This window comes from Chelonia mydas, chromosome 6 (assembly GCF_015237465.2).
Source record: "Chelonia mydas isolate rCheMyd1 chromosome 6, rCheMyd1.pri.v2, whole genome shotgun sequence".
Classification (NCBI taxonomy): Eukaryota; Metazoa; Chordata; order Testudines; family Cheloniidae; genus Chelonia; species Chelonia mydas.
Window position 1 is genome coordinate 13,078,623 of NC_051246.2, and position 27,589 is coordinate 13,106,211.

The following is a 27,589-nucleotide window of genomic DNA, read 5'->3' on the forward strand; positions in this document are numbered from 1 at the left end:
TATGCGCTTTCTGCATCGGGGATTAGATCGGTATAACTTTGTCGCTCAGGAGTGTGGATTTTTCACCCCCCTGATCAACGTAGATACACCAATGTAAGTTTGTGGTGTAGACTTGCCCAGAAGTATGTCAGGAACATAGAGGTAACTGAAAACCCTACGTACAATATTAGCATTTTGCACAGATTAGAAATATTACTGAATTACTTTCACTTTCAGAATGAATGCATATTACTTGCAAGACAGAGAGCAAAGAAATCATGTGGTTTGGGCAGGCAGTTTGACTCCAGTATATACAAGCACACACGAAACAGATGTTATTTCCTGGTGAGGACAAAGGCACATGAAGGCATCTTTATGGCTGGGAATCCAGTAGAAGGTAGGATAAATGAATGCTAAGATATTTTTAACTGCCTGCATGACTTTCTCACTTGGTTTGTGAAGCCTGAGTTAAGCCGGCAGGAGTTCCCTGTGTTTTTTGAATTTCACAACAAATCTTTAAATTAAGGATAAACAGATAGCTGCCGCTTCCTCTGCATGAGCCGTATTACACGGAAATTACATTTCCTGTCTTGGGGAAATTGCATTGATGACTAGAATAGAGGATAGAATATTTATAGAAATTCTTTTCTAAATTCTGATTCACAGGAATTGATACATTGTCGTATAAATTCTGATATATGCCTTTAACATAGATGTGCCTCCTTATTTACGTCTTTTTTTAAACTGGGATAATGACATTAACTTTTTCAGAGTCTCCTAGATTTACAGTAGTGGTGGTGTCACTGAGATCAGAATTCAGCCCTGACTCCACTGCACTAAGTGGCTGACTCCAGATTTACCCTCAAGGGAGTTGAGATCCGAATCTGGCACTGACTCCATCGCGGTCACTTTGGATTTACCCTGGGGTAAACGAGATCAGAATCTGGCCCTGACCCCACTGTAGTCAGCGAGTGACTGAATTTAGAGCAAGGTCACTGAAAGCAGAATTAGGTCTAACACCTGTACTGACAAAAATGTGAGACTGTCATGATGTGTTGTGTGCAAGTGGAGACCCCGGACTTGGCCTGTGGGCTTTGAGATCAGAATCCAGCCCTGACCCCACTGCAGTCAATGGGTGACTCCAGATTGACTCAAGGGGAGCTGAGATCAGAATCTGGCCCCAAGTGCCCTGCAGTCAGTGGGTGACTCTGGATTAATCCCGAGGTCACTGAGAGCAGAATCAGGTCCGATATCTGTACTGACAAAAATGTGAGATTGCGGTGATGTGTTGTGTGCAAAGAAACACCATAGGCTTGGCCATTTGGGTTGAATCCCCCTGCCCTTCACCTTGTGCCATCATTAACACCAGTGGAAAATGAGGGTAGAGCACTGGACAGGGGCTGAGGAGGCCTGGCTCTGGCTTGCTGGGTGACCTTGGGCAAGGGTCTGTGCCTCAGTTTCCCCATCTGTAAACTGGGATAATGAAACTGGTCACCTTTGTAAAGTGCTTGCAGATCTACAGATGATAAAAACTAGAGAATGGGGGCTCTTCCTCTGTTTAACTGCATTTCCACTTCGGAGCAAAATCTGCCAGTAGAGGGCGAGTTGGCTTTTTCAAAAACCTTGTGTCTTTTGCTCTTTACACAACAAAAACAATCTGAAGGATTCTCTTAGGGTGACCAGACAGCAAATGTGAAAAATTGGGACGGGGTGGGAGGGTAATAGGAGCCTATATAAGAAAAAGACCCAAAAATGGGGACTGTCCCTATAAAATCGGGACATCTGGTCACCCTAGATTCTCTTGGGCTCAGCTGGCCCCAAATCACTATGTTTACTAACTACACACAGACACACCAGGCCCAGCTACTGTTGCTCTGAGAAAGTTCGACTGGCTTCTAAAGCAGAGAACACAGTGAGTGCCATGGGAGGGGTCCCAAAGTATTTAAATGGATACTGTCCTATACCTGTGTGCTAAAACAAGGGAACTGAATGTAAACACATTATTATTTTTTATTTACATTTTATAGATTTTTCCCTCCCCCTCACAAGTAGGAGAAACACAAAATCACAAATCTAGAGGGGGAAGTACAGTTATGACAATTAGATCAGCAAAACAGCCATTGTCCAGCAATCAAGAATTTGTATGATAAATAGGCTTGGAAGAAATATATTTTTATCTATAAATGTCCGTAAACATTGATTTTTACCGTACACCCACAAACTGATGGAAAAAATATTTCCATCAATAATAATCTAAATTTACAGATGAGCAAAGTAAGAAAAATGCTGTTTGAGAACTTATCAGAGATCGATTTAAGGCTATTTACCCAGTATATTTTGACATGTGATGGTGACAATTTACGTTTTAATGGTTAAAAAGCTTTAACTTTTTGAATTGCAACGTCTACATCATTAAATAATTATTGTCTGACCCTTCTTCATTTCCAACAAATATGAAAATTTAAATAGATAAAAATCTAAAAAAATTGCTTAAAACCTATAATTTTGCACAACAGTGAAAATGTAAATAGATTAAAATAGAAAAAATGCTTACAAATAAATATTGATATTATCCGTCAAAATTATATATAAAAAAGTCTGCCAGATATAATGAAAAAACATATACACATAGATTGTGTCAGCAACGCCTGTTCTGTGTCACAGGTAGACTCCCTAGGTATAATAATCAGAACTGCCAGTGGGCTAACCAAGAATGAGGCCCCATGGTGCTAGGTGCTGCTCAGACAGACAGATAGCAGGTGGTATATGAAATGACATGGTTTCTTTCAGCTGACTATAAGTTCACTCCTCCTACTCAATGAGCCAATCTCAGTGTTAGGTATAAAACCACACAAAAGAGAGAGTGAATGAAGTAATTTTTTTTTTTTAAAAGACGACAGCAAGCAAGGCAGGAGAACAGGAAGATAAAGGAACAGGAGGGGAGGGAAGAGATGGATTGGGGTGGGGGAAAGGAGAACAACATCTCTGTTCCCATCTGCTAGGGGTTAATAACAGCTACAAATTAATTGCAATGTTGTGCTTGAAAATGTAATGCTTGTAGCTCAGAAATGCACAAGTGAAAGCTCCCATGATTCTGGCCTTCATCCTGTAAACCCCTGCATAGGTGTGTATGTGTTTGCCAGATCAAGGCCTATGTTCCATTGTGCATAATGCATTAACAATATTAACTGCATGAAAGAGTGTAAAATATTACCATCTGACAGTCCCATCTTCTTCCACTGTCCTTTCATGAGGAGAGCAGTTTTGCATGTAGTGAAAACTATTTTTTACTTGTCTATGCACTACTGCATGGGATTTATCAACGTTGCCTAATTTAATATGTCTTGATGCTGCTGATTAGATTTGACAAATATTATTTTTTGCTAAAGCTGTTGTGCTGATGGAAGGATGGGGCAGGGGGAGCGTGAGAATGCATTTTTGGTTTTACGTCCTCATTTTGTGTCTTCAGTGAAAAGCTTTACACTACAACCTTGCAAGCTGAGCTGAATTTGTTAGGTTTGTTTTCAACTTTTGACACAGCTCTCTCACTTCCTTGCATCTTCACACAGACTGCTTCTTCCTGGATAGCTTTTACCTTGAAATTCAAATCCTGGATAGTTTTTGCCTTGAGATTCAAACCTGGGATCAAGTGTTGAAGAGAATTAAGGCTAACAAAACTAGAGATTCAGAATTAATTAAAATGTTTTTAAAAAAAAACAACTCTTACCTACTTCATTGTACTTCTCTTACCTGAATACTAAGGTGGAGGCACTGCTGTTTTTCAGATTTGTAATTGATACAATGTTGGCTGCATAATTTTATTGTTTTGTGATATTTGGTGCTTTTTAAAATCCTCAGCTCCTGGAGTCAGGTGTTTACGTGAGACTCAGCTTCCATTTAAAAACAAAGTCAGATCCTATCTTCCGTTGTTGGGGAGAAAAGCTACACAACATGATCCCTATAAGGCCCCAAAACCAGGAGATAAAGAAAAAAGTAAAAGAATCATCTCTGTAAAATCAGAATGTTAAATACCTTACAGGGTAATCAGATTCAAAACATAGAGAATCCCTGTAGGCAAAACCTTAAGTTACAAAAAGACACAAAAACAGGAATATACATTCCATTCAGCACAGCTATTTTACCAGCCATTAAACAAAAGGAAATCTAACGCATTTCTAGCCAGATTACTTACTAACTTAAGGAGTTATGAAGAGCGTTCCTGGCAAAAGCATCACACAGCCAGACAGACCCTTTGTTCCCCCCCACCCTCCAGCTTTGCAAGTATCTTGTCTCCTCATTGGTCATTTTGGTCAGCTGCCAGCGAGGTTATCTTAGCTTCTTAACCCTTTACAGGTGAAAGGGTTTTGCCTCTGGCCAGGAGGGATTTTATAGTTCTCTATACAGAAAGGTGGTTACCCTTCCCTTTATATTTATGACACCCCCCAAAAAACTCTCACTTTTTAGTTATTTTCCAAGCTGGAAAGAGTAAAAAATGAGGAGGGGGGGAAAGTGGGAGAAAGTGGATTCCCTCTCCATACACACACTGCTTCTCACTTTTTAAAAACTTTCCTCCCCTTCTTTCAGTGAAAGTAAAAGGTAGGGGTGGGGATAAAGAGGGCAGGAAAAACCCAGATCTCAAACCAAAATGTTTTAGTTTCCAAATCTCAAATAAAATGTCATTTTGAAACTGAAATTAAATGAACTGTCAATTCAAAATCAAAAATTTTCATTGGAATTGCCATTTTTTTTATCCACGCTGATCTTGAGTCTTTTGAAACTAAATTCACAGGGTTTGATTCTCCACTGTATAGAGAGACCCAAAGATCTTTACCTCCACAATGCAGGCTTGTACCAGTTGAGCTGAAGGAGCAACTCTGTTAGCTGGAAGCAATAGTAGGTTTTTATCCTCAATCAGCTAAATTTTCAAAGACATGGATGTTAGGTGCCTAACTGCAATTTGCACCTATGAAAATCTCCCCCTAAGTGGTTAAGCCACTGGAAAGGGACATGACACAATAGGCCTGGTCTGTACCTCTGAGCACCGTAGCTATGTCAACCTAAGCCCCGGTATAGACACAGCTAGGATGATGGAAGAATCAAGAATGCTTCTGTTAACTGATCTACCATTGCTTAGGGAGTTGGTTTACCTATAGCCATGGAAAAAACCCTTCTGTCTCTGTAGACTGCCTCTATATTATGAGGTTGCAACAGCACTGCAGCTATATGGCTACAGCCCCTGTAGTGTAGATAAACCCTTAAGCTAGTGTTTGGGGATTGAACCAGAGACCTCCAGAGCAAACAGCAAAAGCTGCTACAGCTTGAGTTAAAAAGCCAATCCTCTGCAGCTGGGGGCTGTAGCAACTCACATCCCCTGTGGATTGGCACAGATGGGCACCTGTAGCCCACTCAGCGGTGGGTTATACTTGCACTTTGTGTTATCATTCACACTTGTGCAAAGTGTGTGTGACACCCTACCACCAGTGAAAGCAAGGACGGTCAGCCCTACAGGGCTGACCATCTATAGCATACAATAGGGAAAGTTGTTTTATAGCAGGATTTCTGTCTCTTGCTAATGAAACGCATGCTGGGGAGAGGGTATTTCTCCGTAGGTGTTGGAACTAGGGGTGCTGCCACACTCCCTGGCTTGAAGTGGTTGCCATTATATATAGGGTTTATTATTTGGTTCAGTGGCTCTCAGCACCCCTAGATTTTTCCGAAGCTGTCCATTTTAATATTAACATATTCATTGGTTTTCTTTAGAGAAGTTCAATTTGACAGAATTATCAAATTAAGAGTCTGATCCAAAGCTGAGGCCTCAAGTGTGTTGTTATCTTAATTCCTTCTTTTGCACTTGCTTTCTGTTTTGTCGATACTTTACCAATAGCTATTAACGTCATATTTCCCCAAACCTCATTAAAATATTTAGAAAATGTTCACAGAATTTCTGCAAAAACATTCTTACATCTTTGAACATCTTCCTGAACATTTATTGGTTTTTCCACTCCACTTAATTATTATCATTAATAATTATTACTGTTACGAATTTTACCTGGTAGGAGACGCACACAAATGCTACAAATTACACCTGGTAGGACACGCACACAAATGCTATGAATTACACCTGGTAGGTCACGCACACAAATGCTGCGAATTATACCTGATAGGTCACGCACAGTTCAAATCTAGGCTGAGGCACATAAACAAAGTCCACAACTGCAGAGTTCCCAAAAAACACCAAGTTTATTACGCTCGAGCGTGGTGCCCCCCTGCTAGCCAGGAGGGGACCCTGAATACAGATTATACAAAGGTTATATACTTTTTAGCAAAGCATGTTGCCCTCGTGCATCGGAAACCTTAGCCAATAAACAAACCCTTTTCTTATCTACCACCTATCCCTGCTTGGTGCATTCCTCGTGCTAAACCAGTATGTTAATTACACAGCATGGTCCTAAAGCCATGCATCAGTAACTTTTATTATCAGGATGGGAGGCCTCACATCAAAGGCCAGGAGATAGGGAGTTAGGGACTGACAAAAGAACAGATACTGGGAGTCAAGGCAGGCTGGAGACAAGGAGGAGGATTTTCAGAGGAATGCAGTATCTAAGGAACACGCCTCCTGGTGCATGATGTGCTTGCTTTTAGATAATGGTGGGCCCCAAACCAAAATGGAGTCACATGTGCTAACTTTTCCTTAACATTACCATAAATAATAATACACACCTTATCTGAGATGGGGCCCCATCATGCTGCCACTACACAGACACACAGTGACAGAGATCACGGCCCCATCTTGCTGAGGGCTTGAGATTTGGGTCCCGTTGTGCTGGGTGCTGCACAGATATATACGAAGATACTGACCCTACTGTGAAGAGTTAACATACTGAAAAATGTATATTTCTCCATATTACTCAGCAGTGGAATAAAATGGGGAAAATACTTTCCCTGTGATTGAAACTTACTGTAATAGTTTCTCTCTCAAATGGTCATTTAAATGAACACTGGGAATTTGCTGTTACGCTCAGTGAACAAATGCTGTTTTTCTGTTTTTGATTTTTTTTTCATTCCAGGAACGAAATATTTAGAACTAGATAAAAATGAACCAAAGCCTCTGAGGTCAGGACTGTCAGAAGATGCCCCTGCTGAACAGGACCCGGGATCTGGACCCCAGCCGCCAGCTGGTTCTGCTGAAGCAGCCGCTGAGGTGGGGCATTCGTTTCCTTAGGATCAATGGGAACTGAGCTTAGTTTTATGGCTATTCGGGAACTTTCCAATGATATATTGTTGTTTTTTTGTCACAAAATGCTGGTTTATTGAAACTGAAATTTCTTGCGGACACATTTCAGTTTCAATAAAGTTTCACCAAAACACAGGCCTGATTTCCTGCCAGCTCGCTTGGTGGTGTGCTTGGGGGCCTGGCATTACAGAATACATGGGTTCAGGGCAACCTCACCAGGCAGACTGCAACTGGGCAGGGACCCTAGGGCTTCCAGGCTTCCTGCCATGAAGACCTGAGTGTAACAGTCCTGGAAGTTCTTGGAGACCTGGCTGGATCTGGTGCTATCAGGTGTTCTAGGCTCCCCAATGTGCAGCGGGGGACTGTCTGGGCTGCTCCTTACTGTGGGGGTCTCCCTGACTTCCACAGGCTATGGATCAGGACCTAAATGGTCTAATTTTCAGAATCATCGGGCACCCAGCAGCTCCCAGTGTAGTCAATGGGATCTGCTGTCTTACGCTGGTGGAAATCTTTCCAAGAACTTTTTCTTTTTGGTGGAAAATTTTTTTTTGACTAAACCAAAATTTCCTGAAAAGTCTCCACTTTCCTCAAAATCTTTTTATTATTTAGCAGTTTTTGGCCAAAAATTATTCTGTTTTTAATTATTATTGACCAAAATTATTAAGGTTTTTGGCATTTTGGGGCCAAAATTATTACAGTTTTTGGCAAAAATTATTTTGATTTTTGGAAGTGTTGGGCTGAAGTGTTCTGGGGTTAGCGGCTTTTTGACAAATAGTTGCTTTTTTCCTATGAAAACCACTCCCACTCCCATTTTCCAATCAGCTCAGCTGCTGGATGCTCAGCACATCTGAAAATCAGTCCGCTTATTTAATTGCCTAACTATGGATGTAGGGGCCTCCTGTTTTTGAAAATCTGAGCCATAACCCGGCTGTTATTAACGTTTTCCGTTAATCTGTTTCTGCCTTCGGTTAGCAGAGGAGTTGTTTATGCAGCTACCCTCATGCCTGTCAAAGGGCTGCATTTGGCATAAATCAAGCCTCTGCTGTGTTTAGTCACCCCGTTCATGCTTTGATTCATTTCCTTTACCAAGGAACACAAGGTCGGAGCTACAGATCGAGCCACTGGCAAAGCAGAGACAGAGAACCAGAAAGAGGGGAACACGGAAGATGGTACAGGTAACCATTTCATTCCCTGTGTGTGGTTTTTTTTTTTTAGAGCTGTTTGAAAATTTTAAACAGAAGGGTTTCCATGCAGTTTTGTCCAAACTGAAACATCTCATTTAGAAAATGTCAAAATGTTTTGTTTTGATATTATTTTGGTTCACTTTGGTTTTGACTTTTATATTAAGTTTAGTATCACATGTATGATATTTAATAATATGTATATATGATATTTAACATTTAAATATAACATAAAAGTAAAAATGACACCACTGAATTTCAATATTCCTGAAAAGAAAATTTCTGAAATGTTCATTTTCAGGAAATTTCATAATTTCAGCTTTTCATACCAATTCAGAACATTTTTTTTTGAAATGTCAGAATTTCCCCAAGAATAGAAATTCCCTTCCCTGAGCAGCTCTAGTAATTTTATTTACAAGTTTTTTATTTATAAAGATAAATGTAATCCAAAAATCTGCCCCTTCCACCTGTAAAGTCTCTGTTGATGTGAACTATTACCACCTGGGAGCAAGTGAAGATGTTGTGTGCACAATCTCACAGAGACATGATTAGTGCCTTAAATGGACAGCCAGAAATTTGTGGTCTGGCAGCGGGGATGGGGTCACCGTAGTGTGGTCTCTAGTGGATTCAGACATAGAATCATAGAAGATTAGGGTTGGAAGAGACCTCAGGAGGTCATCTAGTCCAACCCTCTGCTCAAAGCAGGACCAACCCCAGCTAAATCATCCCAGCCAGGGCTTTGTCAAGCTGGGCCTTAAAAACCTCTAAGGAAGGAGATTCCACCACCTCCCTAGGGAACCCATTCCAGTACTTCACCACCCTCCTAGTGAAATAGTGTTTCCTAATATCCAACCTAGACCTCCCCCACTGCAACTTGAGCCCATTGCTCCTTGTTCCGTCATCTGCCACCACTGAGAACAGCCGAGCTCCATCCTCTTTGGAACCCCCCTTCAGGTAGTTGAAGGCTGCTATCAAATCCCCCCCTCACTCTTCTCTTCTGTAGACTCAACAAGCCCAGTTCCCTGAGCCTCTCCTCATTGGTCATGTGCCTCAGGCCCATAATTATTTTCGTTGCCCTCCGCTGGACTCTCTCCAATTTGTCCACATCCTTTCTGCAGTGGGGAGCCCAAAACTGGATACAATACTCCAGTTGTGGCCTCAGCAGTGCCAGATAGAGGGGAATAATCACATCCCTCGATCTGCTGGCAATGCTCCTACTAATGCAGCCCAATATGCCGTTAGCCTTCTTGGCAACAAGGGCACACTGCTGACTCATATCCAGCTTCTCGTCCACTGTAATCCCAAGGTCCTTTTCTGCAAAACTGCTGCTTAGCCAGTCGGTCCCCAGCCTTTAGCAGTGTATGGGATTCTTCAGTCCTAAGTGCAGGACTCTGCACTTCTCCTTGTTGAACCTCATCAGATTTCTTTTGGCCCAATCCTCCAATTTATCTAGGTCCCTCTGTATCCTATCCCTACCCTCCAGTGTATCTACCTCTCCCCCCGCTTAGTGTCATCTGCAAACTTGCTGAGGGTGCAATCCATCCCATCATCCAGATCATTAATAAAGATGTTGAACAAAACCGGCCCTAGGACTGACCCTTGGGGCACTCCCTTGACACCGGGTGCCAACTAGACATGGAGTCATTGATCACTACCCGTTGAGCCCGACAATCTAGCCAGCTTTCTATCCACCTTATAGTCCATTCATCCAATCCATACTTTTTTAGGCAAGAATGCAGTGGGAGGGAGACCGTATCAAAAGCTTTGCTAAAGTCAAGATATATCATGTCCGCTGCTTTCCCCATATTCACAGAGCCAGTTATCTCATCATAGAAGGCAATCAGGTTGGTCAGGCATGACTTGCCCTTGGTGAATCCATGCTGACTGTTCCTGATCACCTTCCTCTTCTCCAAGTGCTTTTGAAATGATTTCCTTGAGGACCTGCTCCATGATTTTTCCAGGGACTGAGGTGAGGCTGACTGGTCTGTAGTTCCCCTGGTTCTCCTTCTTCCCTTTTTAAAAGATGGGCACTATATTTGCCTTTTTCCAATTGTCCGGGACGTCCCCCAATTGCCACGAGTTTTCAAAGATAATGCCAATGGTTCTGCAATCACATCGGCCAACTCCCTCGGCACCCTCGGATGCATTAGATCTAGACCCATGGACTTGTGTTTTTCTAAATACTCCTTTTCTAAATAGTCCTTAACCTGTTCTTTCACCACTGTGGGCTGCTCACCTCCTCCCGATACTGTGTTGCCCAGGACAGTAGTGTGGGAGCTGATCTTGTCTGTGAAGACCAAGGTAAAAAAAGCATCGAGTACTTCAGCTTTTTCCAGATCATCTGTCACTAGGTTGCCTCCCCTGTTCATTTTTCTTGTTGCTAACATACCTGTAGAAACCCTTCTTATTACCCTTCACATCCCTTGCTAGCTGAAACTTCAGTTGTGTTTTGGCCTTCCTGATTACACCCCTGCATGCTCAAGCAATATTTTTATACTCCTACCTAGTCATCTGACCAAGTTTCCACGTCTTGTAAGCTTCCTTTTTGTGTTTAAGATCACCAAAGATTTCACTGTTAAGCCAGCTGGTTGCCTGCTATTCTTTCTGCACATCAGGATGGTTTGTTCCTGCGCCCTCAGTAAGGCATCTTTAAAATACAGCCAGTTCTCCTGGACTCCTTTCCCCATCAACTTTGCCTCCCAGGGGATCCTGCCCATTAGTTCCCCAAGGGAGTCAAAGTCTGCTTTTCTGAAGTCAAGGGTCCATATTTTGCTAATCTCCTTTCTTCCTTTTGTGAGGATCCTGATCTCAACCATCTCATGGTCACTGCCACCCAGGTTGCCACCTACTTCTACTTTTCCTACCAATTCTTCCCTGTTTGTAAGCAGCAGGTCAAGAGGAGAATGGCCCCTGGTTGGTTCCTCCAGTAGTTGCACCAGGAAGTTGTCCCCAACACTCTCCAAAACTTTCTGGATTGTCTGTGCACTGCTGTATTGCTCTTCCAGCAGGTGCCAGGGTGATTGAAGTCCCCCATGAGAACCAGGGCCTGTGAGCTAGAAACTTCAGTTAATTGTCCGAAGGAAGCCTCGTCTACCTCATCCTTCTGGATGCACATAGCGCATGCCCACCACGACATCACCCTTGTTGCTCTCGCTTCTAAACTTAACCCAAAGACTCTCAACAGGCTTTTATCCAGTTTTATACTGGAGCTCTGAGGAATCATACCGCTCTCTTACATACAGTGCAACTCCTCCACCTTTCCTCCCGTACCTGTCCTTCCTGAACATTTTATACCTATCAAGGACACTGCTCCAGTGAGCTACCCCACCAAGTCTCTGTTATTCCAATCACATCATAGTTCTTTGACTGTGCCAGGACTTCCAATTCTTCCTGCTTGTTACCCAGGCTTCTTGCGTTCGTGTACATGCACCTAAGATAACTAGCCAATTGCCCTGCTTTCTCAGTATGAATCAGATGCTCAACCCCACACTCCCGTTGCACCCTCCTCCGTGTGTTTCCTCCCAGTATCCCACTTCCCCACTTACCTCAGGGCTTAGGTCACTGTCCCCCGGCGAACCTAGTTTAAAGCCCTCCTTACTAGGTTAGCAAGCCTGCCTGCGAAGATGCTCTTCCCTCTCTTCATTAGGTGGATCCCACCTCTTCCTAGCAATCCTTCTTCCCGGAACACCATCCCATGGTCAAGGAATCCAAAGCCCTCTCTCCGACACCACCTGCATAACCACGCATTCACCTCCACAACTCGATAGTCCCTACCTGGGCTTCTTCCTTCAACAGAGAGGATGGATGAAAACACGACTTGTGCCTCAAACTCCTTTATCCTTCTTCCCAGAGCCACATAGTCTGCAATGACCCGCTCAAGGTCATTCTTGGCAGTATCATTGGTGCCCATGTGGAGATGTAGGGAAGGGTAGCGGTCTGAGGGCTTGATCAGTCTCGGCAGACACTCAGTCACATCCTGAATTCTAGCACCAGGCAAGCAGCACACTTCTCGAGTCTCTCAGTCTGGTCGGCAGATGGATGACTCTGTCCCCCTTAGGAGGGAGTCCTCGATCACCACCACCACCCGTCTCCTCCTCTTGGGAGTGGTGGTCATGGAACCCCCATCCCTAGGACAATGCATCTCATGCCTTCTAGTTGATGGGGTCTCCTTCTGATCCCTTCCCTCGGATGGCTCTTCCAAATCATTCTCCTCAGTAGTATGTGTGCAGAAAGCCTCCCCAAACAGCCAGGCGTGGCAAGGCCCCCGCCCCGTATCCGACCCCCCCCCCGCTTCTTGCCCCCTGACAGCCCCCCCAGGACTCCTGCCCCATCCAAACCCCTCTCTCCTTCCTGATGGCCTCCCCCAGGACCTCTGCCCCATCCACCCCCACCCCCACCCCCGCTCTCTGTCCCCTGACCACCCCTAACTACCCCTGCCACCCCATCCAACTCCTCTCCTCTCCTTCCTGACGTGCCCCCCCTGGGAGACCTGCCTCATCCAACCACCCCTTTTCCCTGTCCCTTGACCTCCCCCGGAACCCCCACCCCTGACTGCCCCCTGCTGCCTCATCCAACCCCTCCTCTCATTCCTGACTGCCCCCTTCAACCCCCCTGTTCCCCGCCCCCTGACTACCCCCCAAACTCCCCTGCCCTTGATCCACCCCCCCCACCCCCTTACTGTGCTGCCTGGAGCATGGGTGGCTGGTGGTTCGGCTGCACCAGTACAGGCAGCCGTGCACTGTGCAGCACCGGGTCAGGCTGCAGCTCTGCAGCCCCGCTGGCCCGGGAGCTCGCAGACTGCTGCCCAGAGCCTTGCGCCGGCGGCACGGCGCACTGAGGCTGCGGGGGAGGGGGAACAGCAGGGGAGGGGCTGGGGATAGCCTCCCTGTCCGGGAGCTCAGGGGCCGGGCAGGAAAGTCCCACGGGCCGGATGTGGCCCGCGGGCTGTAGTTTGCCCACCCCTGGCACAGGGGGTACATGGGTTCTCCTCATTCTTCTGGAGGTCACATGCTGCCAATATTCTTCAGGGGGAGGGATAGCTCAGTGGTTTGAGCATTGGCCTGCTACACCCAGGGTTGTGAGTTCAATCCTTGAGGGGGCCATTTAGGGATCTGGGGCAAAAATTGGGGATTGGTCCTGCTTTGAGCAGGGGGTTGGACTAGATGACCTCCTGAGGTCCCTTCCAACCCTGATATTCTATGATTCCCCATTCTGCGCTGCACTCTCTGATTCTTCAGCATGTGGTCCCTCCAGAACCAAATGCTGACTTCTGTCCAGAAAGTCTTCATTTTCTCTGATGCAACGCAAGGTTGATACCAAGGTGATCATGCCATTTACCAAGAGGTTCAGCACTAACAGCTCTGCTCTTGGGAATCCCGACCCTGATGGAGCTAAGGGTTCTGTTTTTCAGAACCATCCCTTTGTCACATTGACTCATTAGTCTCTTCCCCAGGAGGCTGTGAATATTGCTCGTCAGAAAGTGAGCGTTTTTTTTTTCTGGGAAAAATTTAAGTGAAAAATATATATATATATATATATATATATATATATATATATATATATATATATATATATATATATATATATATATATATATATATTGTGACAAAGTTCCTCCTCATAGACTATCAGAGTTGGAAGGGACCTCAGGAGATCATCTAGTCCAACCTCCTGCTCAAAGCAGGACCAATCCCCAATTTTTTTTGCCTTGGTGGGTCTTGCGCTTATTTGCAGATTTGCTCGCCTCAGAGATTCATGGCAGCCCTCAGTTTGGCCGTTTTCGTGAACCCATAGTCCAGGTCAACTCCTCTTGGGTCTGACCAGGAGTTGGGAGGTTTGGGGGGAACCCGGGCCCGCCCTCTACTCCAGGTTCCAGCCCAGGGCTCTGTGGAATGTAGCTGTCCAGAGTGCCTCCTGGAACAGCTGTGCGACAGCTACAACTCCCTGGGCTACTTCCCCATGGCCTCCTCCCAACACCTTCTTTATCCTCAGTCCTCCAACAGTACGCGTTCTCACTCTCAGCTCCTCACACGCGCCCCACAAACTGAAGTGAGCTCCTTTTTAAACCCAGGTGCCCTGATTAGCCTGCCTTAATTGATTCTAGCAGCTTCTTGATTGGCTGCAGGTGTTCTAATCAGCTTGTCTGTCTTAATTGTTTCCAGAAAGTTCCTGATTGTTCTGGAACCTTCCCTGTTACCTTACCCAGGGAAAAGGGACCTACTTAACTTGGGGCTAATATATCTGCCTTCTATCACTCTCCTGTAGCCATCTGGCCTGATCCTGTCACAATATATATTTTATATATATATTTTAACATTTTGTTGAAAACAAACAAAACAAATTTCAGTTTTCAGCAGCCAAAAACTGAAGTTTTCAGTTTTGCCATGAAAAAATTTATTAAGAGACACATTCTGCAAAAATGTTTGTTTAGATTAAAATGAAAAGGTATTTCCCTTGAAAAGGTATTTTGGCTAAAAAAATATTGACCAGCCCTAACTCTGAGTTTAATTTTTTTTAAGTAGATATTTTTTCAATTTTTCCCAAAACTAGTTAAAGAAAGGGGCTAGGGATTCGGCTGGACTAAATGGGAGGTTGATAAGTGAGTGGGAGAACTGTTTATTAATTATTATTATTATTTATTATTAGTGCTATTTTTATTAATATTTGGTTTAAGCAGGATCTGGAAGTTTAGAACCAGAAATAAATGAAGGAAAACCTGTGAGTCCAGGACTTCTGAAAGATGACCTGTCTGGGCAGGAATCAGGATCTGGATCCCAGCTTCAGGCAAAAACAGAGGTAGGAGTGTCATTTCCAGTAGAGGCGATGCGTGTGGGACAGCATGCGGGGTCACGTGTCCCCCCAGATTTGTTGCTTGGCTTGTTCTGAGCATGCTTACATGGACTGGGCATGCTCAGTAACACTGCTGAAGCTGGCTTCCCTCACTCTGCCCTCCTACTATCAGCAGGTACGTGTCTTTTCTGCCTTCAAGCTTTATTTTTTAAGTCAGTTATTCCAAGATATAGGAGGAGTCCTCTGCGGAGAAGAGGAGTGAGCGGCAGGGCTGAGTGGGAATGGGCGGAGCCACTCAGCTCCTTCCCCACTCGGGCCCCCCCGCCTGCCGCTCTCCATCGCTCCTCTTCTCCTTGGCGGTAAGGGCAAGCAGCGGGGCCGAGCAGGGAAGGGGTGGAGCGAGGGGAGGGTGGGAGGTGGAGTGGGGAGGGGGGAAGAGCGAGGGGCCATGGCCCTGGTCTCCGCACTCTGAAAGGCGGCGGGGCGGAGGTTGGGTCAGGGGAGACTTAAACTCCCCTGGCCTATTATACCCGCCACCCATGTGAATCAACAATGTAACACTCTTGCAAAAAAAGCAAACCTCATTCTGGGATGTATTAGCAGGAGTGTTGTAAATAAAAAACAAGAAATACTTCTTCTACTCTACTCTGTCCAGTTCTGGGCACCACATTTCAGGAAAGATGTGGACAAACTGGAAAAAGTCCAGAGAAGAGCAACAAAAAAGATTAAAGGTCTAAAAAACATGACCTATGAGGGAAGATTGGAAAAAACTGGGTTTGTTTAGTCTGGAGAAGAGAAGACTGAGAAGGGACATAACAGTTTTCAAGTATATAAAAGGTTGTTACACGGAGGAGGGAGAAAAATTGTTCTCCTTAACCTCTGAGGATAGGACAAGAAGCAATGGGCTTAAATTGCAGCAAGGGAGGTTTAGGTTGGACATTAGGAAAAGCTTCCTAACTGTCAGGGTGGTTAGGCACTGGAATAAATCACCTAGGGAGGTTGTGGAATGTCCATCATTGAGGATTTTTAAGAGCAGGTTGGACAAACCACCTGTTAGGGATGGTCTAGATGGTGCTTGGTCCTGCCATGAGTGCCGGGGACTGAACTAGATGAGCTCTCTGGGTCCCTTCCAGGCCTATGATTCTGTGATATACTAGTGCCAGAGTTATGCCCTCCCATGGATAGTGCATTCAGTTCTGGTCACCCCATCTCAGAAAGGATGTGAGAATCGGGCAATGAGAAGGATCAATGCCTGGAGACTTATATGAAGAATGATTCGAAACATCAGGATTATTTATCTGTGACAGTGCCTACAGGCCCAGACCCAGGCCCAGTGCGCAGGGAGCTGCACAAACAAACAACAAAAGATGATCACTGCCTCAGAGCTTACAGTCTAAATAGGTTTAGCTTGAAAGGGTGGTGTATTAGCTTAGCCCTTGGGATGTAATGGTCCATTTCCTTGCTCCCCCACTGACTTCTTGTGTGAGCTTGGTTACGTCAGTGCCTCAATTTTTCATGTGTACAAGAAGCGTTGTAGCCATTTCCTACCTTCTAAGGGTATTGTGAGGATAAATACAGCAAAGGTTGTGAGGTGCTCATATATTATGGTAATAGGGGCCATCTAAATACCAGAGATAGAATAAGAGGGGGCCTGATGGAGGACTTTAAAATAATGAATGGCAGAGAGGAGGTCAGTCAGATGCTTCCATTTATGCTGTTTCATGATGCAAGAGCAGATGACAGATTCAGCTAAACTGAAAAGCAATGAATTTAAAACTGACCAAAGTAGCTATTTCTTTATTGGACAGATAGTTAGCCTCTGGAACTCACCGACACAAGGTATTCTTGAGGCCAAGAACTTAGGATTCCAATAAAAGGGTATGGACATTTATATGGTTAATAAGTTTATGCACAGTTTGAGTAGATTCGGTAAAACACTATAATAAACATAAACCCACCTGCTTTGGGGAATGAGCCAGCCACTGTGGATAGGAATAAGTTATTCCATAACTGTCCACACGGGGGTTCCTTCCTATGGAGGAGCTGTCACTGACCATTGGGGGAGAGTCTGCTGGGCTGGACGGATCATTAGTCAGACCTCATGCTGCTTGGATCCTGCTTCTATGTTATCGCACACCTTGTGAAATGTGTGGAAGGAAGGGCTTCTAGGAGCTGATTTGATACCATGGCTCCTGGAAGGAAACATCATGATGGAAAGTAGGTTTCAGTGGCTTGGTGGGCAGATGGGTTCTCACAGGTGATGTGAAGAGTCAGAAAGAATCACGGGGTGAAATGCTCTGGCCTGTGATACACAGGAGGTCAGAATAGATGATCATAGTGGCTCCTTCTGGCCTTGGAATCTATGGATCTGTTTTGTCCATAGTAAAGCTCAGGAAATTGCCCTCCAGTGAATGACCCGTTCAATATAAAGGTCCCCTGGGTTCAGCCAACAAAAGATGAGAGGGAAGGTTTTTCTGGATGAAATTTACCCCAGCACAAATTCTGGGCATTGCCTCAATCCTGAAAGCAACGGGACTTAACAACATACAGTCCTTGTGTGCAAGAGACAGCGTGCTCTTTGGGCTATTCCTGGCCTGACAGAGCTATGCATTACTCCTTATTTGAGGCTGATTGTAAAGTTACATCAAGTTTTCTGCACGATCCAGATCTTAGAGAGCTCCCAAGGGGCCTAGGCAGCTGTTTTGCCTTTGGATTTCTGTCTAGGCATGAATTTCACCCCAGCTAGTTGCCTGTTACAGGACACAGAATCATAGAAATGTAGGGCTGGAAAGGACCTTAAGAGACCATCTAGTCTAGACCCCCAATCTGAGGCAGGATACCTTTGGTCTTTCTCTGGGCTTTACTGAGCTCTCTCAGGGCTGTATGGCCTTTATTTTCTAGCTTGTAACTTTTCTTTTCAAAGGGACACAAGGACACCAGCTCAGAGAGCAACCTCGCTGAGTCAGAGAGCGGTGATGACCTGCAGTGGCAGGATGACTCCTCCTGGGTGATTCTACCCCCCAGTGCAGGTAACCAGCTTCAAACAATTTGCTTAAGAAAATCTTTGTTTAGATTTTCTTTTTCCACCAGTCCGTCTCTGCTGTAATGTCTGTCTTGTTATTTTGCAGACCAGAGGGGCGTCTCCTACCCTTTTATGACCATATTGGGAGCAAAACTGACATCCAGGGCTCTTACACAGATAAGAGTTAGATGTTGTTTTATCTCTAACAGCTTGACAAAAGGGGTGTGTGACGGGGACTGTTAGTAGCTCCCTGGTCACTGATGTGGCTGCAGCATGAAGAAGGCTGCAAGCTCAGCTATGAGCAATTAAACACTGTCGGTTGGGGGATTATGCGCACCTGAGTGGTAATCGCGGGGCTAACAATGTAATTGGTAGGATACAAGTGGAAGGAACAGGAGGCAAGGGGGAAGCTCAGAAATTGAAGCTGGGCTGAGGAGTGAAGGCTGTGTGGCAGCCTCTGCTTGTCGTAAGCCCCCAGTCCACTGTTATGTTTTGCAAGGAAAGAATAAATACACACTTTGGTGAATGGGTAACAATCTGGTGTGTGTTTGTGACTGAGGGGATGCACAAACTGGCCAGGGCAGTATACTGGGCAGTGGCAGAGGTGCCTTGTAATTGGGAGTCTGGTGGGGGATTTCTATGGTCTGGAGAGGGGTCCCAGGTCCTATCCATGCACCTCTGCACAAACCCAACCTTCCCTCTCGGGGTGTGTGTGTCAGAGTTAACCCCTGGGACAAGCACCACACTTAATAGGATAACACTTTTATCTAAACCAGGCAAAGCCAGGAGCAGACCCAGGTCAGGATCTCTAGTAGCGGGTTCGCCAGTGGTGGGGTCTTGCTCATGCTGGCCAGCTGAGAATTCCCCTATGCAAGGCAGTTCTCAGCTGGTGTAAGGTCGCAAAGCTGCCAGTTGGACGTCGCCTACACCCTGGCACAGGAAATGGAGAATGAGCATAGCTCAGGCAGACTCTCTCTTGCACTAGTGTCTAAGATGTTCAGCTGATGCTGTGAATATCATCAAGTTACACACTGAGCCTTTGGGGCTGCAACTCTCACCACTCTTTTCAGAGGGGTAGCCATGTTAGTCTGTGTCAGCAAAAACAGCGAGGAGTCCTTGTGGCACCTTTGAGACTTACAAATGTATTTGGGCATAAGCTTTCATTGGCTAAAACCCACTTCATCAGATGCATGGAGTGAAAAATACAGATATATATTAGAGCACATGAAAAGATGGGAGTTGCTTTACCAAGTGGGGGGGGGTCAGTGCTAATGAGGCCAATTCAATTAAGATGGACACCCCCCTTGGTAAGGCAACTCCCATCTTTTCATGTGCTATAATATATATTCTGCTTACTGTGTTTTTCACTCCATGTATCTGATGAAGTGGGTTTTAGCCGACGAAAGCTTATGCCCAAATAAATTTGTTAGTCTCTAAGATGCCACAAGGACTCCTCGTTGTTCTCACCACTCTGTATGCCATTGCCACCCATCATCCCCAGGAGGGACAGACAAGTTTTCCCACTGTACACTGTGAAAGCCTTTCTAGAGAGGTGGAGCTCACACGAGTGCTACGAACCCTGGCGTGCAGCCCCAGAACTCTGAGCCACATGTCAGCGAGCCAAGCTCCAGGGGGCTCAGGATGTACTATAGCTACCCTTGCAGACCTCCGCTGTTGTTCTGTAGCGTGGCTGCTCTCCCACAAGACAGGCTAACGTGGGTTTCAGAGGCTGTGTGTGGCTAACAGAAGGGAAGAAACGTGAGGGTGGATCACTAGAGTCTAGAGCATGGACACACCCTGAGGGTACGACTACACTGCAATAAAAAACCTCTGGCACCAAGTTCAGAGCCTGGGTCAGCTGACTCGGGCTCTCAGGGCTCAGGCTGCGGGACCAAAAATTGTACCGTAGCTGCTGGAGCCTGCGGTCTAAGACCCACCCTCTTTGCAGTGAACATGTACACTGCGACTTTATAGCCTTGCAGCCTGAGCCCTTGAGCCTGAGTCAGCTGATCCGGGCCAACCCTGGCAGTGCCATGGGTCTTTTAGTGAAGCATAGATGTACCCTCTAAGTGACTGGTTGAAATCCAGCATTACAGAACATAAGAATGTAAGAATGGACATACTGGGTCAGACCAAAGGTCCATCTAGCCCAGTATCCTGTCTTCCAACAGTGGCCAATGCCAGGTGCTTCAGAGGGAATGAACAGAACAGGACAATATTAAGTGAGCCATCCCATGTCATCCAGGCCCAGCATCTGGCAGTCAGAGGCTTAGGGACACCCAGAGCATGGGGTTGCATCTCTAATCATTTTGGCTAATAGATCTATCCTCCATGAACTTATCTAATTCTTTTTTGAACTCAGTTATACTTTTGGCCTTCACAACATCCCCTGGCAATGAGTTCCACAGGTTGACTCTGCTTTGTGTGAAGAAGACTTCCTTTTGTTTGTTTATAAACCTGCTGCCTATTCATTTCATTGGGTGACTCCTGGTTCTTCTGCTATGTGAAGGGGTAAATAACACTTCCTTATTCACTTCCCCCCCCACCATTCATGACTTTATAGATCACTGTCATTTGTTGTCTCTTTTCTAGGCCGAACTGTCCTCGTCTTTTTAATCTCTCCTTATATGTCAGCTGTTTCATAGCCTTAGTCATTTTTGTTTCCCTTCTCTGTACCTTTTTTATTTCTAATACATCTTTTTTTGAGATGGGGCGCCTGCAGTATTCAAGGTGTGGGCGTACCATGGATTTATATAGTGGTATTATGGTATTTTTGGTTTTATTATCTATCCCTTTCCTAATGGTTCCTAACATTCTGTTAGCTTTTTTGACTGCCTCTGCACATTGAGCAGATGTTCTCTATGACCCCAAGATCTCTTTCTTGAGTGATAACAGTAAACTTAGGCTGCATTATTTTGCATGTATAGTTGGGATTCTATTTTTCCAATGTGCATTACTTTGCATTTATCGACATTTAATTTCATCTGCCATTTTGTTGCCCACTCACCCAGTTTTGTGAGGCCCCTTTGTAACTTCATAGTCTGCTTTGGACTTAACTATCTTGAGTCGTTTTGTACAATCTGCGAACTTTTCCATCTCACTCTTTAGCCTTTTTTCCAGATCATTTATCAATACATTGACCAGTTCTGGTCCCAGTACAGATCCCTGGGAGTCACTGCTATTTACCTCTCTCCATTCTGAAAAATTACTATTTATTTCTACCCTTTGTTTTCCTTTCTTTTAACCAGTTACTGATCCATGAGAGGACCTTCCCTCTTATCCCATAACTGCTTACTTTGCTTAAAAACCTTTGGTGAAGAATCTTGTCAAAGGCTTTCTGAAAGTCCAAGCATGCTATATTCACTGGATCACCCTTGTCCACATGTTTGTTTACCCCCATCTCATGGATTTGAATACATTGGTGAGGCATGATTTCCCTTTACAAAAGCCATGTTGACTCTTCCCCAGTCTGTAATTGCCAGGATTGCCTCTGGAGCCTTTTTAAAAATTGGCATCACATTAGCTATCTTCCAGCCATCTAGTACAGAAGCTGATTTAAGTGATAAGTTACATACCAGTTAGTAGTTCCGCAACTTCCTATTTGAGTTCCTTCAGAACTCTTGGGTGAATACCATCTGGTCCTGGTGACTAATTGCTGCTTAATTTAAAAATTTTGTTCCAAAACCTCCTTTATTGACACCTCAGTGTGGGACAGTTCCTCAGATTTGTCACCTAAAAGGAATCGCTCAGATGTGGGATTTTCCCTCACGTCCTCTGCAGTGAAGATCAATGCAAAGAGCTCATTTAGCTTCTCCACAATGGCCTTGTCTTCAGCTTCAAAGGAAGTTGAGAGCCTGTTTCCTTATTATCATTAGTAATCATGTTTGTTACGGCAGTGCCTCAGGGCAAAAGAATGGGGCCTCATCATGCTAGGTGTTGCACAGACACAGAGTGGTAGATGTCCTTGTCCCGAAGAGTTGACAATCTCAACAAACCAGATACACCCAGGGTGGGGGAAGGGGTAGATCACAACAGCGGAGTGAGCCAGTGGAATGGTGGCAAAACGTTTTTGGAGGATTTAGTTAGGAGGGGACCAACTACACAAACAGAAAAGAGAAGTGAGAGGGGACACAGAAGGGAAGGGAGGCTGAGGGGGACAGGGCAGGGGAGAAGAGGGTAAGATGGGACAGGTGTGGAATGAAACTGAGGTGAGTTTACTGTGGGGACGGGGAGGGTTGGAGCAAGCAGCCAATTGGAGAAAGTCCTGTCAAAATTATAGAAAACCAAACTCTTTCCTCATTTCCTGTGTCCTGCAGGACAGCTCCAGAAAGGAGGGGCACGAGGCATGTGTGAAGGATGCTACCAGGCTGGGATGGGTAAAAACTGGTGATCTTCACTACTTGTTTATTTTGCACCTAGAACAGAGAACTACAGAACTGAACCAAGACAAAGCACATCCGCTGAGTTCAGGACGGGAATTGGGACCTGAATCACAGCCGCAGTGCCATGTAGCTGGAGTAACAGATGAGGTGGGAGTTTTATTTAACTCAGTCAAGATCAGTTGAGCATAGTTATTCCAATAATTAGCAGGCATGCCAGTTTGGCTGGTGGCACAGGGTGGTGCCCCAGAGCAAGATCCCAATTCAAGTCTGGCCAGCAGACTTTTGTAGTTTGGACCAAGAGGGCCTAAATTCACAGAGACTATTATGATCATCCAAATCGGGTCTCCTGCTTAACCCAGGCCAGAGAACCTCACCCAACCTCATGTCAGGGATGAATATGGCACCACTTTCTATTGCCGTCAAGTGACTGCTAAATGGGTGGCTTATTTACAAACACTGGCCCAGATTCTGTCATAGCGATGCTGCACTAGCATCCCCTTACCCCGGGAGTGCCCTGTGGGCCAGCAGGCTGGGAGGTGAGGGGTGTAAAGCTGCTCCAGTAGTTCTTAAGAGACCCAAGCTTGCTCCTACACAGAGAGAATGCAGAAGAGCTCTATCCAGAGCAGACCCTAGAACTGAGCTTTTTAATTTTGTTTTAATTTTAAATGGCAATGGATCTAGATTTATTATTATTAATCTGCACTGAGATTTATTGCTACTTATGATTATTTCAGCTAGGGCTGGTCAAAATATTTCCATCAAAACTGGTTTTTAATGGAGAATTGGATTTTCAACTAAATGAGGTTGAGTGTCCACACTGCATTGTAAACTTGTGTTTACAATTGCTGGACCTGGGTCTCACAGCCATGCTAACACTTCCATACTGCACTACACGGACCTTCTGACTTGACCTGCATCCACACTGCAAAATGACAGGGCTTGGATCTGAGTCACAGTGGGATTTGGGCTCTGACCCATCCCCTAGCAAGGTCTTGAGTGCTGGCTGACCTGAGTCAGACTGATTTTGTGTGAACGGAAGGGGGTTTGGGCTTAAACCTGAGTCAAAGCATGGTCTTAGTGTAGATGTACCCTAGCTGGGCAGCCAAACATTGTGGTGGTACACAAATATTAGTGGCCTCTTCTGAAAATTTAGGCCGATTTGTACAAAGCATATTTATCTCTGACTGTAGGTTTTAATAGTTGTAGAAGCACCAAGTACTTCTGTCCAAAGATACTGTACAACATAATAAAAGCCCCTTTGATACCTGAAGCCTTCACGTAAATGAAAAAACAATAACCCACAAGTGACACGCTTGTCAGTTCCAAGGCTTTCAGGGTCCAGTGTGCCCATCCAGTCTGGCTTCCAGCATAACCCAGGCAAAGAATCTCTCCAAGCTATTTCTGCATCCAGCCCTATAACGCCTGGCTGAGTTAGAGCAGATTAACCCAGTCCTGCAAGCCAAGAAAACAGATGAGTTTTGTAATCCCTAAAGGTCAACAGATCTGGAGGCGTGAAGTGAGTGGCAAGATTGTGAATTCCTTGCAGAAAATATCCCTGTTTGTTAAACCAGGGGCCTACTAGCTCGGTCGCCTTTGCTGGTCGTAGCTGTAGAGGTATCCCACGGGGAGAGAACGGAATTTTCAACGGGAAGGTCCCAAGCCATTTTGGGCTTTCTGGGTCACAACCAACATCCTAAACTGCACTGCCAATCAGCAGCCAGTGCTGACCTTGGAGCCCCGGCAAATGGGCCTAACTGTGATGCACGGCGTCCCAAGAGCGCAGCCACAGCCTGCATCTGCATTGACTTTATGAGCCGAGCCGAGCAAATACCTGATTTTTCAATTCAGGGGTTGAATTAAAAAATCTGGAAAAAAACCCACATTTGGAGTTGAAGGATTTTTCATTTAATTTTGGGTTGTTTTGGGTTTGTTTTTTCACTTTTTCACTCAGCTAAATTTCAAAACAAATGGCCATTTTGAAACAAAAACTCAAAACGGTTCATTTCAAAGTGGTCAAAATGAAATGTTTCAGGGTGAAAAGTTGAAATGTTTTGTTTTGAAATTGCCAAAAATAAGGTATTTTAATATCTTCAAATTCTTTCCCTGGTTTTTTTTTTGAGCCAAAACAATTTGCCAGATTAGATTCAGTTTTTTGAATAGTTTCGTTGCCTCAGAAATGCATTTTTTGGCAAATATATTATTCACCTAAAAAAATGTGCCCAGCTCTATTTATGAGGGTTCTCAAATTGTAACTCCATGAAAAACAACTTGGATTGGGGTAATCTAGTTGTGACAAAGGCCAGGGTGACTGTAGCAAGCACCATATCCCAGAGGAAAGGCTGCATCCTTCAATAAAATCATGTCTCCCCCCAACAAGAGGCTTCTGTCGTCGCCGGGACAAGAGACCAGCATTCAACAGTTCTCTGGGAACCAGCCGGAGTCACCAGTGAAGGTGGAGAGAGACAACCTCACAGGCTCCGCTTCCCAGCCAAAGGAGATGAAAAAAAGGCTGGGTTGTAAACGTTTGGATAAACTACATGTAGCCTCTAAATCCCAGGTAAGTGTATTTAAACTTTCAATAACCTGGTTGATAAAGAAGCAAAGTTCTATCATGGATCAGATGTTGTCTAAAAGAAAGAAAACAAAGAGAAGGAAAAACCAGACCATTCCTGTAGTGCATAAGGGAGCGTCCTTTTAACTAGTATGGGAGCCCTCTAGTGGCGCTCACTGTGTTCTGTCTTTTGGAAGCTCCTAGGAACCAGCCAGAGCAGCCATGTGTATGTAGCTGGGCCTTGTCTTTGCATGTTCAGTGGACATAGTTATTTGGCACTAGAGCTGAATGAATAACGTTTTTTTTCCGGTTCACTGGAAATTCTGAAAAATTGAAAAACAATTGTTTTGTGTCAAACCAAAAACAACATTTTTCAATTTTTTTTTGGTGGATCAAAAAGTTAAAAAGTTTTCATTGCAGGTTGAACTAAACATTTTGTTTCATTTCAATTTTGAGCATTTTAAAATGGATTTTAATGGTTAAATTATGATATTTCCTTAATTTTATATTTTAAGTAAAGTTTGTTTCGGTCTGAAAAATTGAAACATTTTGTTTAGAAAATATCAAAATGAAATGCTTCGTTTTAAATATACTTTTAAAAGTATTTTTAACTGAAACAATTTGGCAAAATGTACATGAATTTGCTAAATATTTTGGTGTCACTGTGGGACAGGTCCTCCGAGCCCCTAGGGGGCGATGGAGAGCTATGGTCCCACTGGCAGGCCTTAGTCACACCTTTCGGGCGCTGGGGAATTAGCGGGCAGGGGCGCGCCGGGACGAGTCTGCAGCGCACAGTCCTGCTACCCAAGGCGGGTTGGCCGGGGCAGGGGAACGCAGGCCCACCCAACTCCACTGCGTTCCAGCCCAGGGCCCTGACAGTGGCGGGAGGCGAAGGTCCCGCCGCTGGGTCAGCGGGGGGCCATCCGCGCCCGCTGAACAAACACACCCACCCCACGGTGCAGTTCTGCCCCTGGGCTACTTCCGACCCGGTCTCTCCGGCGGGTCTCTCCGGTCCCTCCGGCTCGTCCGGGTCTTCCGCTGCGGGCAGCTCCCGCTCCCCCTCTGTGTCGGACTCACGCTGGCCTGGGCTGCAGTCAGGCCCCTCCAGGTCCTCCGGGTACTCAGCGGCCGGCAGTCCTGGTCGCCACAGGCCTTCCTCCCGGTCAGGTTCCTCCTGGCCCAGGGCCTCCCCTGGGTTGGCAGCAGGATCACAAGGGAGCAGCCTGCGTCTGTCTCCCTCCCTGGTGCTCTCCTCACTGGACAAAGGCCCCCCCCCCTTGTACTTCCTGTCCCACCCTTCCCCTTCCGGGGATTGACAGAAGCTGGGTCTGGCCCCGCGCACTCAGGCTGAGAGGGTGGCTCTTTACCCTCTGGTTCGGAGGGAAGCCATCCTGGCTCCCTACACACTGAATCTGCATTTTTTTAACTGAACAAATGTTTAAGTAGAAAACTTTTGCCCAGCTCTATTTGAGATCAGCTGTGCCTGGAGGAGGGTTCTCCGTGTTGTTGATGTTGTTGTTTGTTCTGTAAAGCACAAAAGACACAATTCCCAACATTGCTCTAGCTTAACTATGGAGGTGTCAGAAGAGTCTGTGGGAGGAAACTGTGGTAAAATATATAGTAAATATCTGGAAAGGGGGCTAAGCAGGAAGGGAGCAAAATTTGCAGAATCCTATGAGGAAAATCAGTGAGACCTAACCCAGCAAGGTGAATGGGAAATACCCCGGCAGAGAGAATTCAGCGAAGATAAAGGCAAAGTAATGGACATTAGAAGGAGCAATATCAAATACTGATACACCTTACAGGAGTTTATTGTAACTGTGCCAGCTCAGAAAAAGTCCTTGGGTCCATTATAGACAGCTTAGTGAATACCTCTGCTCAAGGTGCAGCTGTGTTCAAAAAGCAAACGAGATGTTCAGATGTAGTAGGACAGGATGGAGAATATTACAGAGACTGTTCTGATGCCTTTTTATAAAGTAGTGTGGCTGCCCCATCTGGATACTGTGTGCAGTGCTGGGTCAATTAGTCTCCTGCGGGATATTGCAGAATTAGGGCAGGTCTACACATAAAACATGGCAGAGCTGTAGCTTTTCAGTGAAGATGCTACTGTGCTTACAGGAGAGCTCCTGTTGGCGTAGTTAATCCACCTCTGTGAGATTTGGTATCTGTGTCAGCAGTAAAAGTCCTCCCATTGACATAGTGCAGTCTACACCAGGATTAGGGTGTGGATTTTCACATCCCTGAGCGACTTAGTTATACTGATGTAAATTTATAGTGTAGACCTGGCCTTAGAGAGGTTCACAAAAGGGAGACGAGAATGATCAAGGGCCTGGAAATTATCTTCCATGAAGAGAGTTTGAAAAGACTGGGAGTGTGGTTCCTTTAGCGAGGAGGTGGGTAAGAGGACACATGATAAAAGCCTGCACTGAGTGGTTTGGAGAAGGGAGATTG

General features: G+C 45.2%; 1 protein-coding gene and 1 long non-coding RNA gene across 7 annotated transcripts in view; one reads left to right on the forward strand and one right to left on the reverse strand.

The window, feature by feature from the left end:
* Positions 1-246: 246 nt before the first annotated feature.
* Positions 247-27,589, forward strand: part of LOC102931868 (E3 ubiquitin-protein ligase rnf213-alpha) — a 174,665-nt gene continuing 147,322 nt past the window's right edge. For 2 of the 6 annotated variants that reach the window (XM_037899153.2, XM_037899155.2), the window contains exons 1-7: positions 247-376; positions 7,047-7,180; positions 8,304-8,388; positions 15,071-15,189; positions 18,107-18,212; positions 22,625-22,734; positions 24,965-25,144. In XM_037899153.2, the coding sequence (XP_037755081.1) occupies positions 355-376; positions 7,047-7,180; positions 8,304-8,388; positions 15,071-15,189; positions 18,107-18,212; positions 22,625-22,734; positions 24,965-25,144 (756 nt within the window). In that variant the 5' untranslated portion in view covers positions 247-354. Of the gene's footprint in view, positions 377-7,046; positions 7,181-8,303; positions 8,389-15,070; positions 15,190-15,425; positions 15,543-18,106; positions 18,213-22,624; positions 22,735-24,964; positions 25,145-27,589 lie in introns of those variants that run through there. The other 4 variants (XM_037899156.2, XM_043549415.1, XM_043549418.1 and 1 more) reach the window with 4 other exon arrangements.
* On the reverse strand, positions 3,312-5,244 carry LOC122466328. The gene is made up of 3 exons (XR_006291745.1): positions 4,811-5,244; positions 3,730-3,937; positions 3,312-3,618 (listed from the first exon to the last, which is right to left on the reverse strand). It is a non-coding gene; the product is annotated as an uncharacterized LOC122466328 (long non-coding RNA).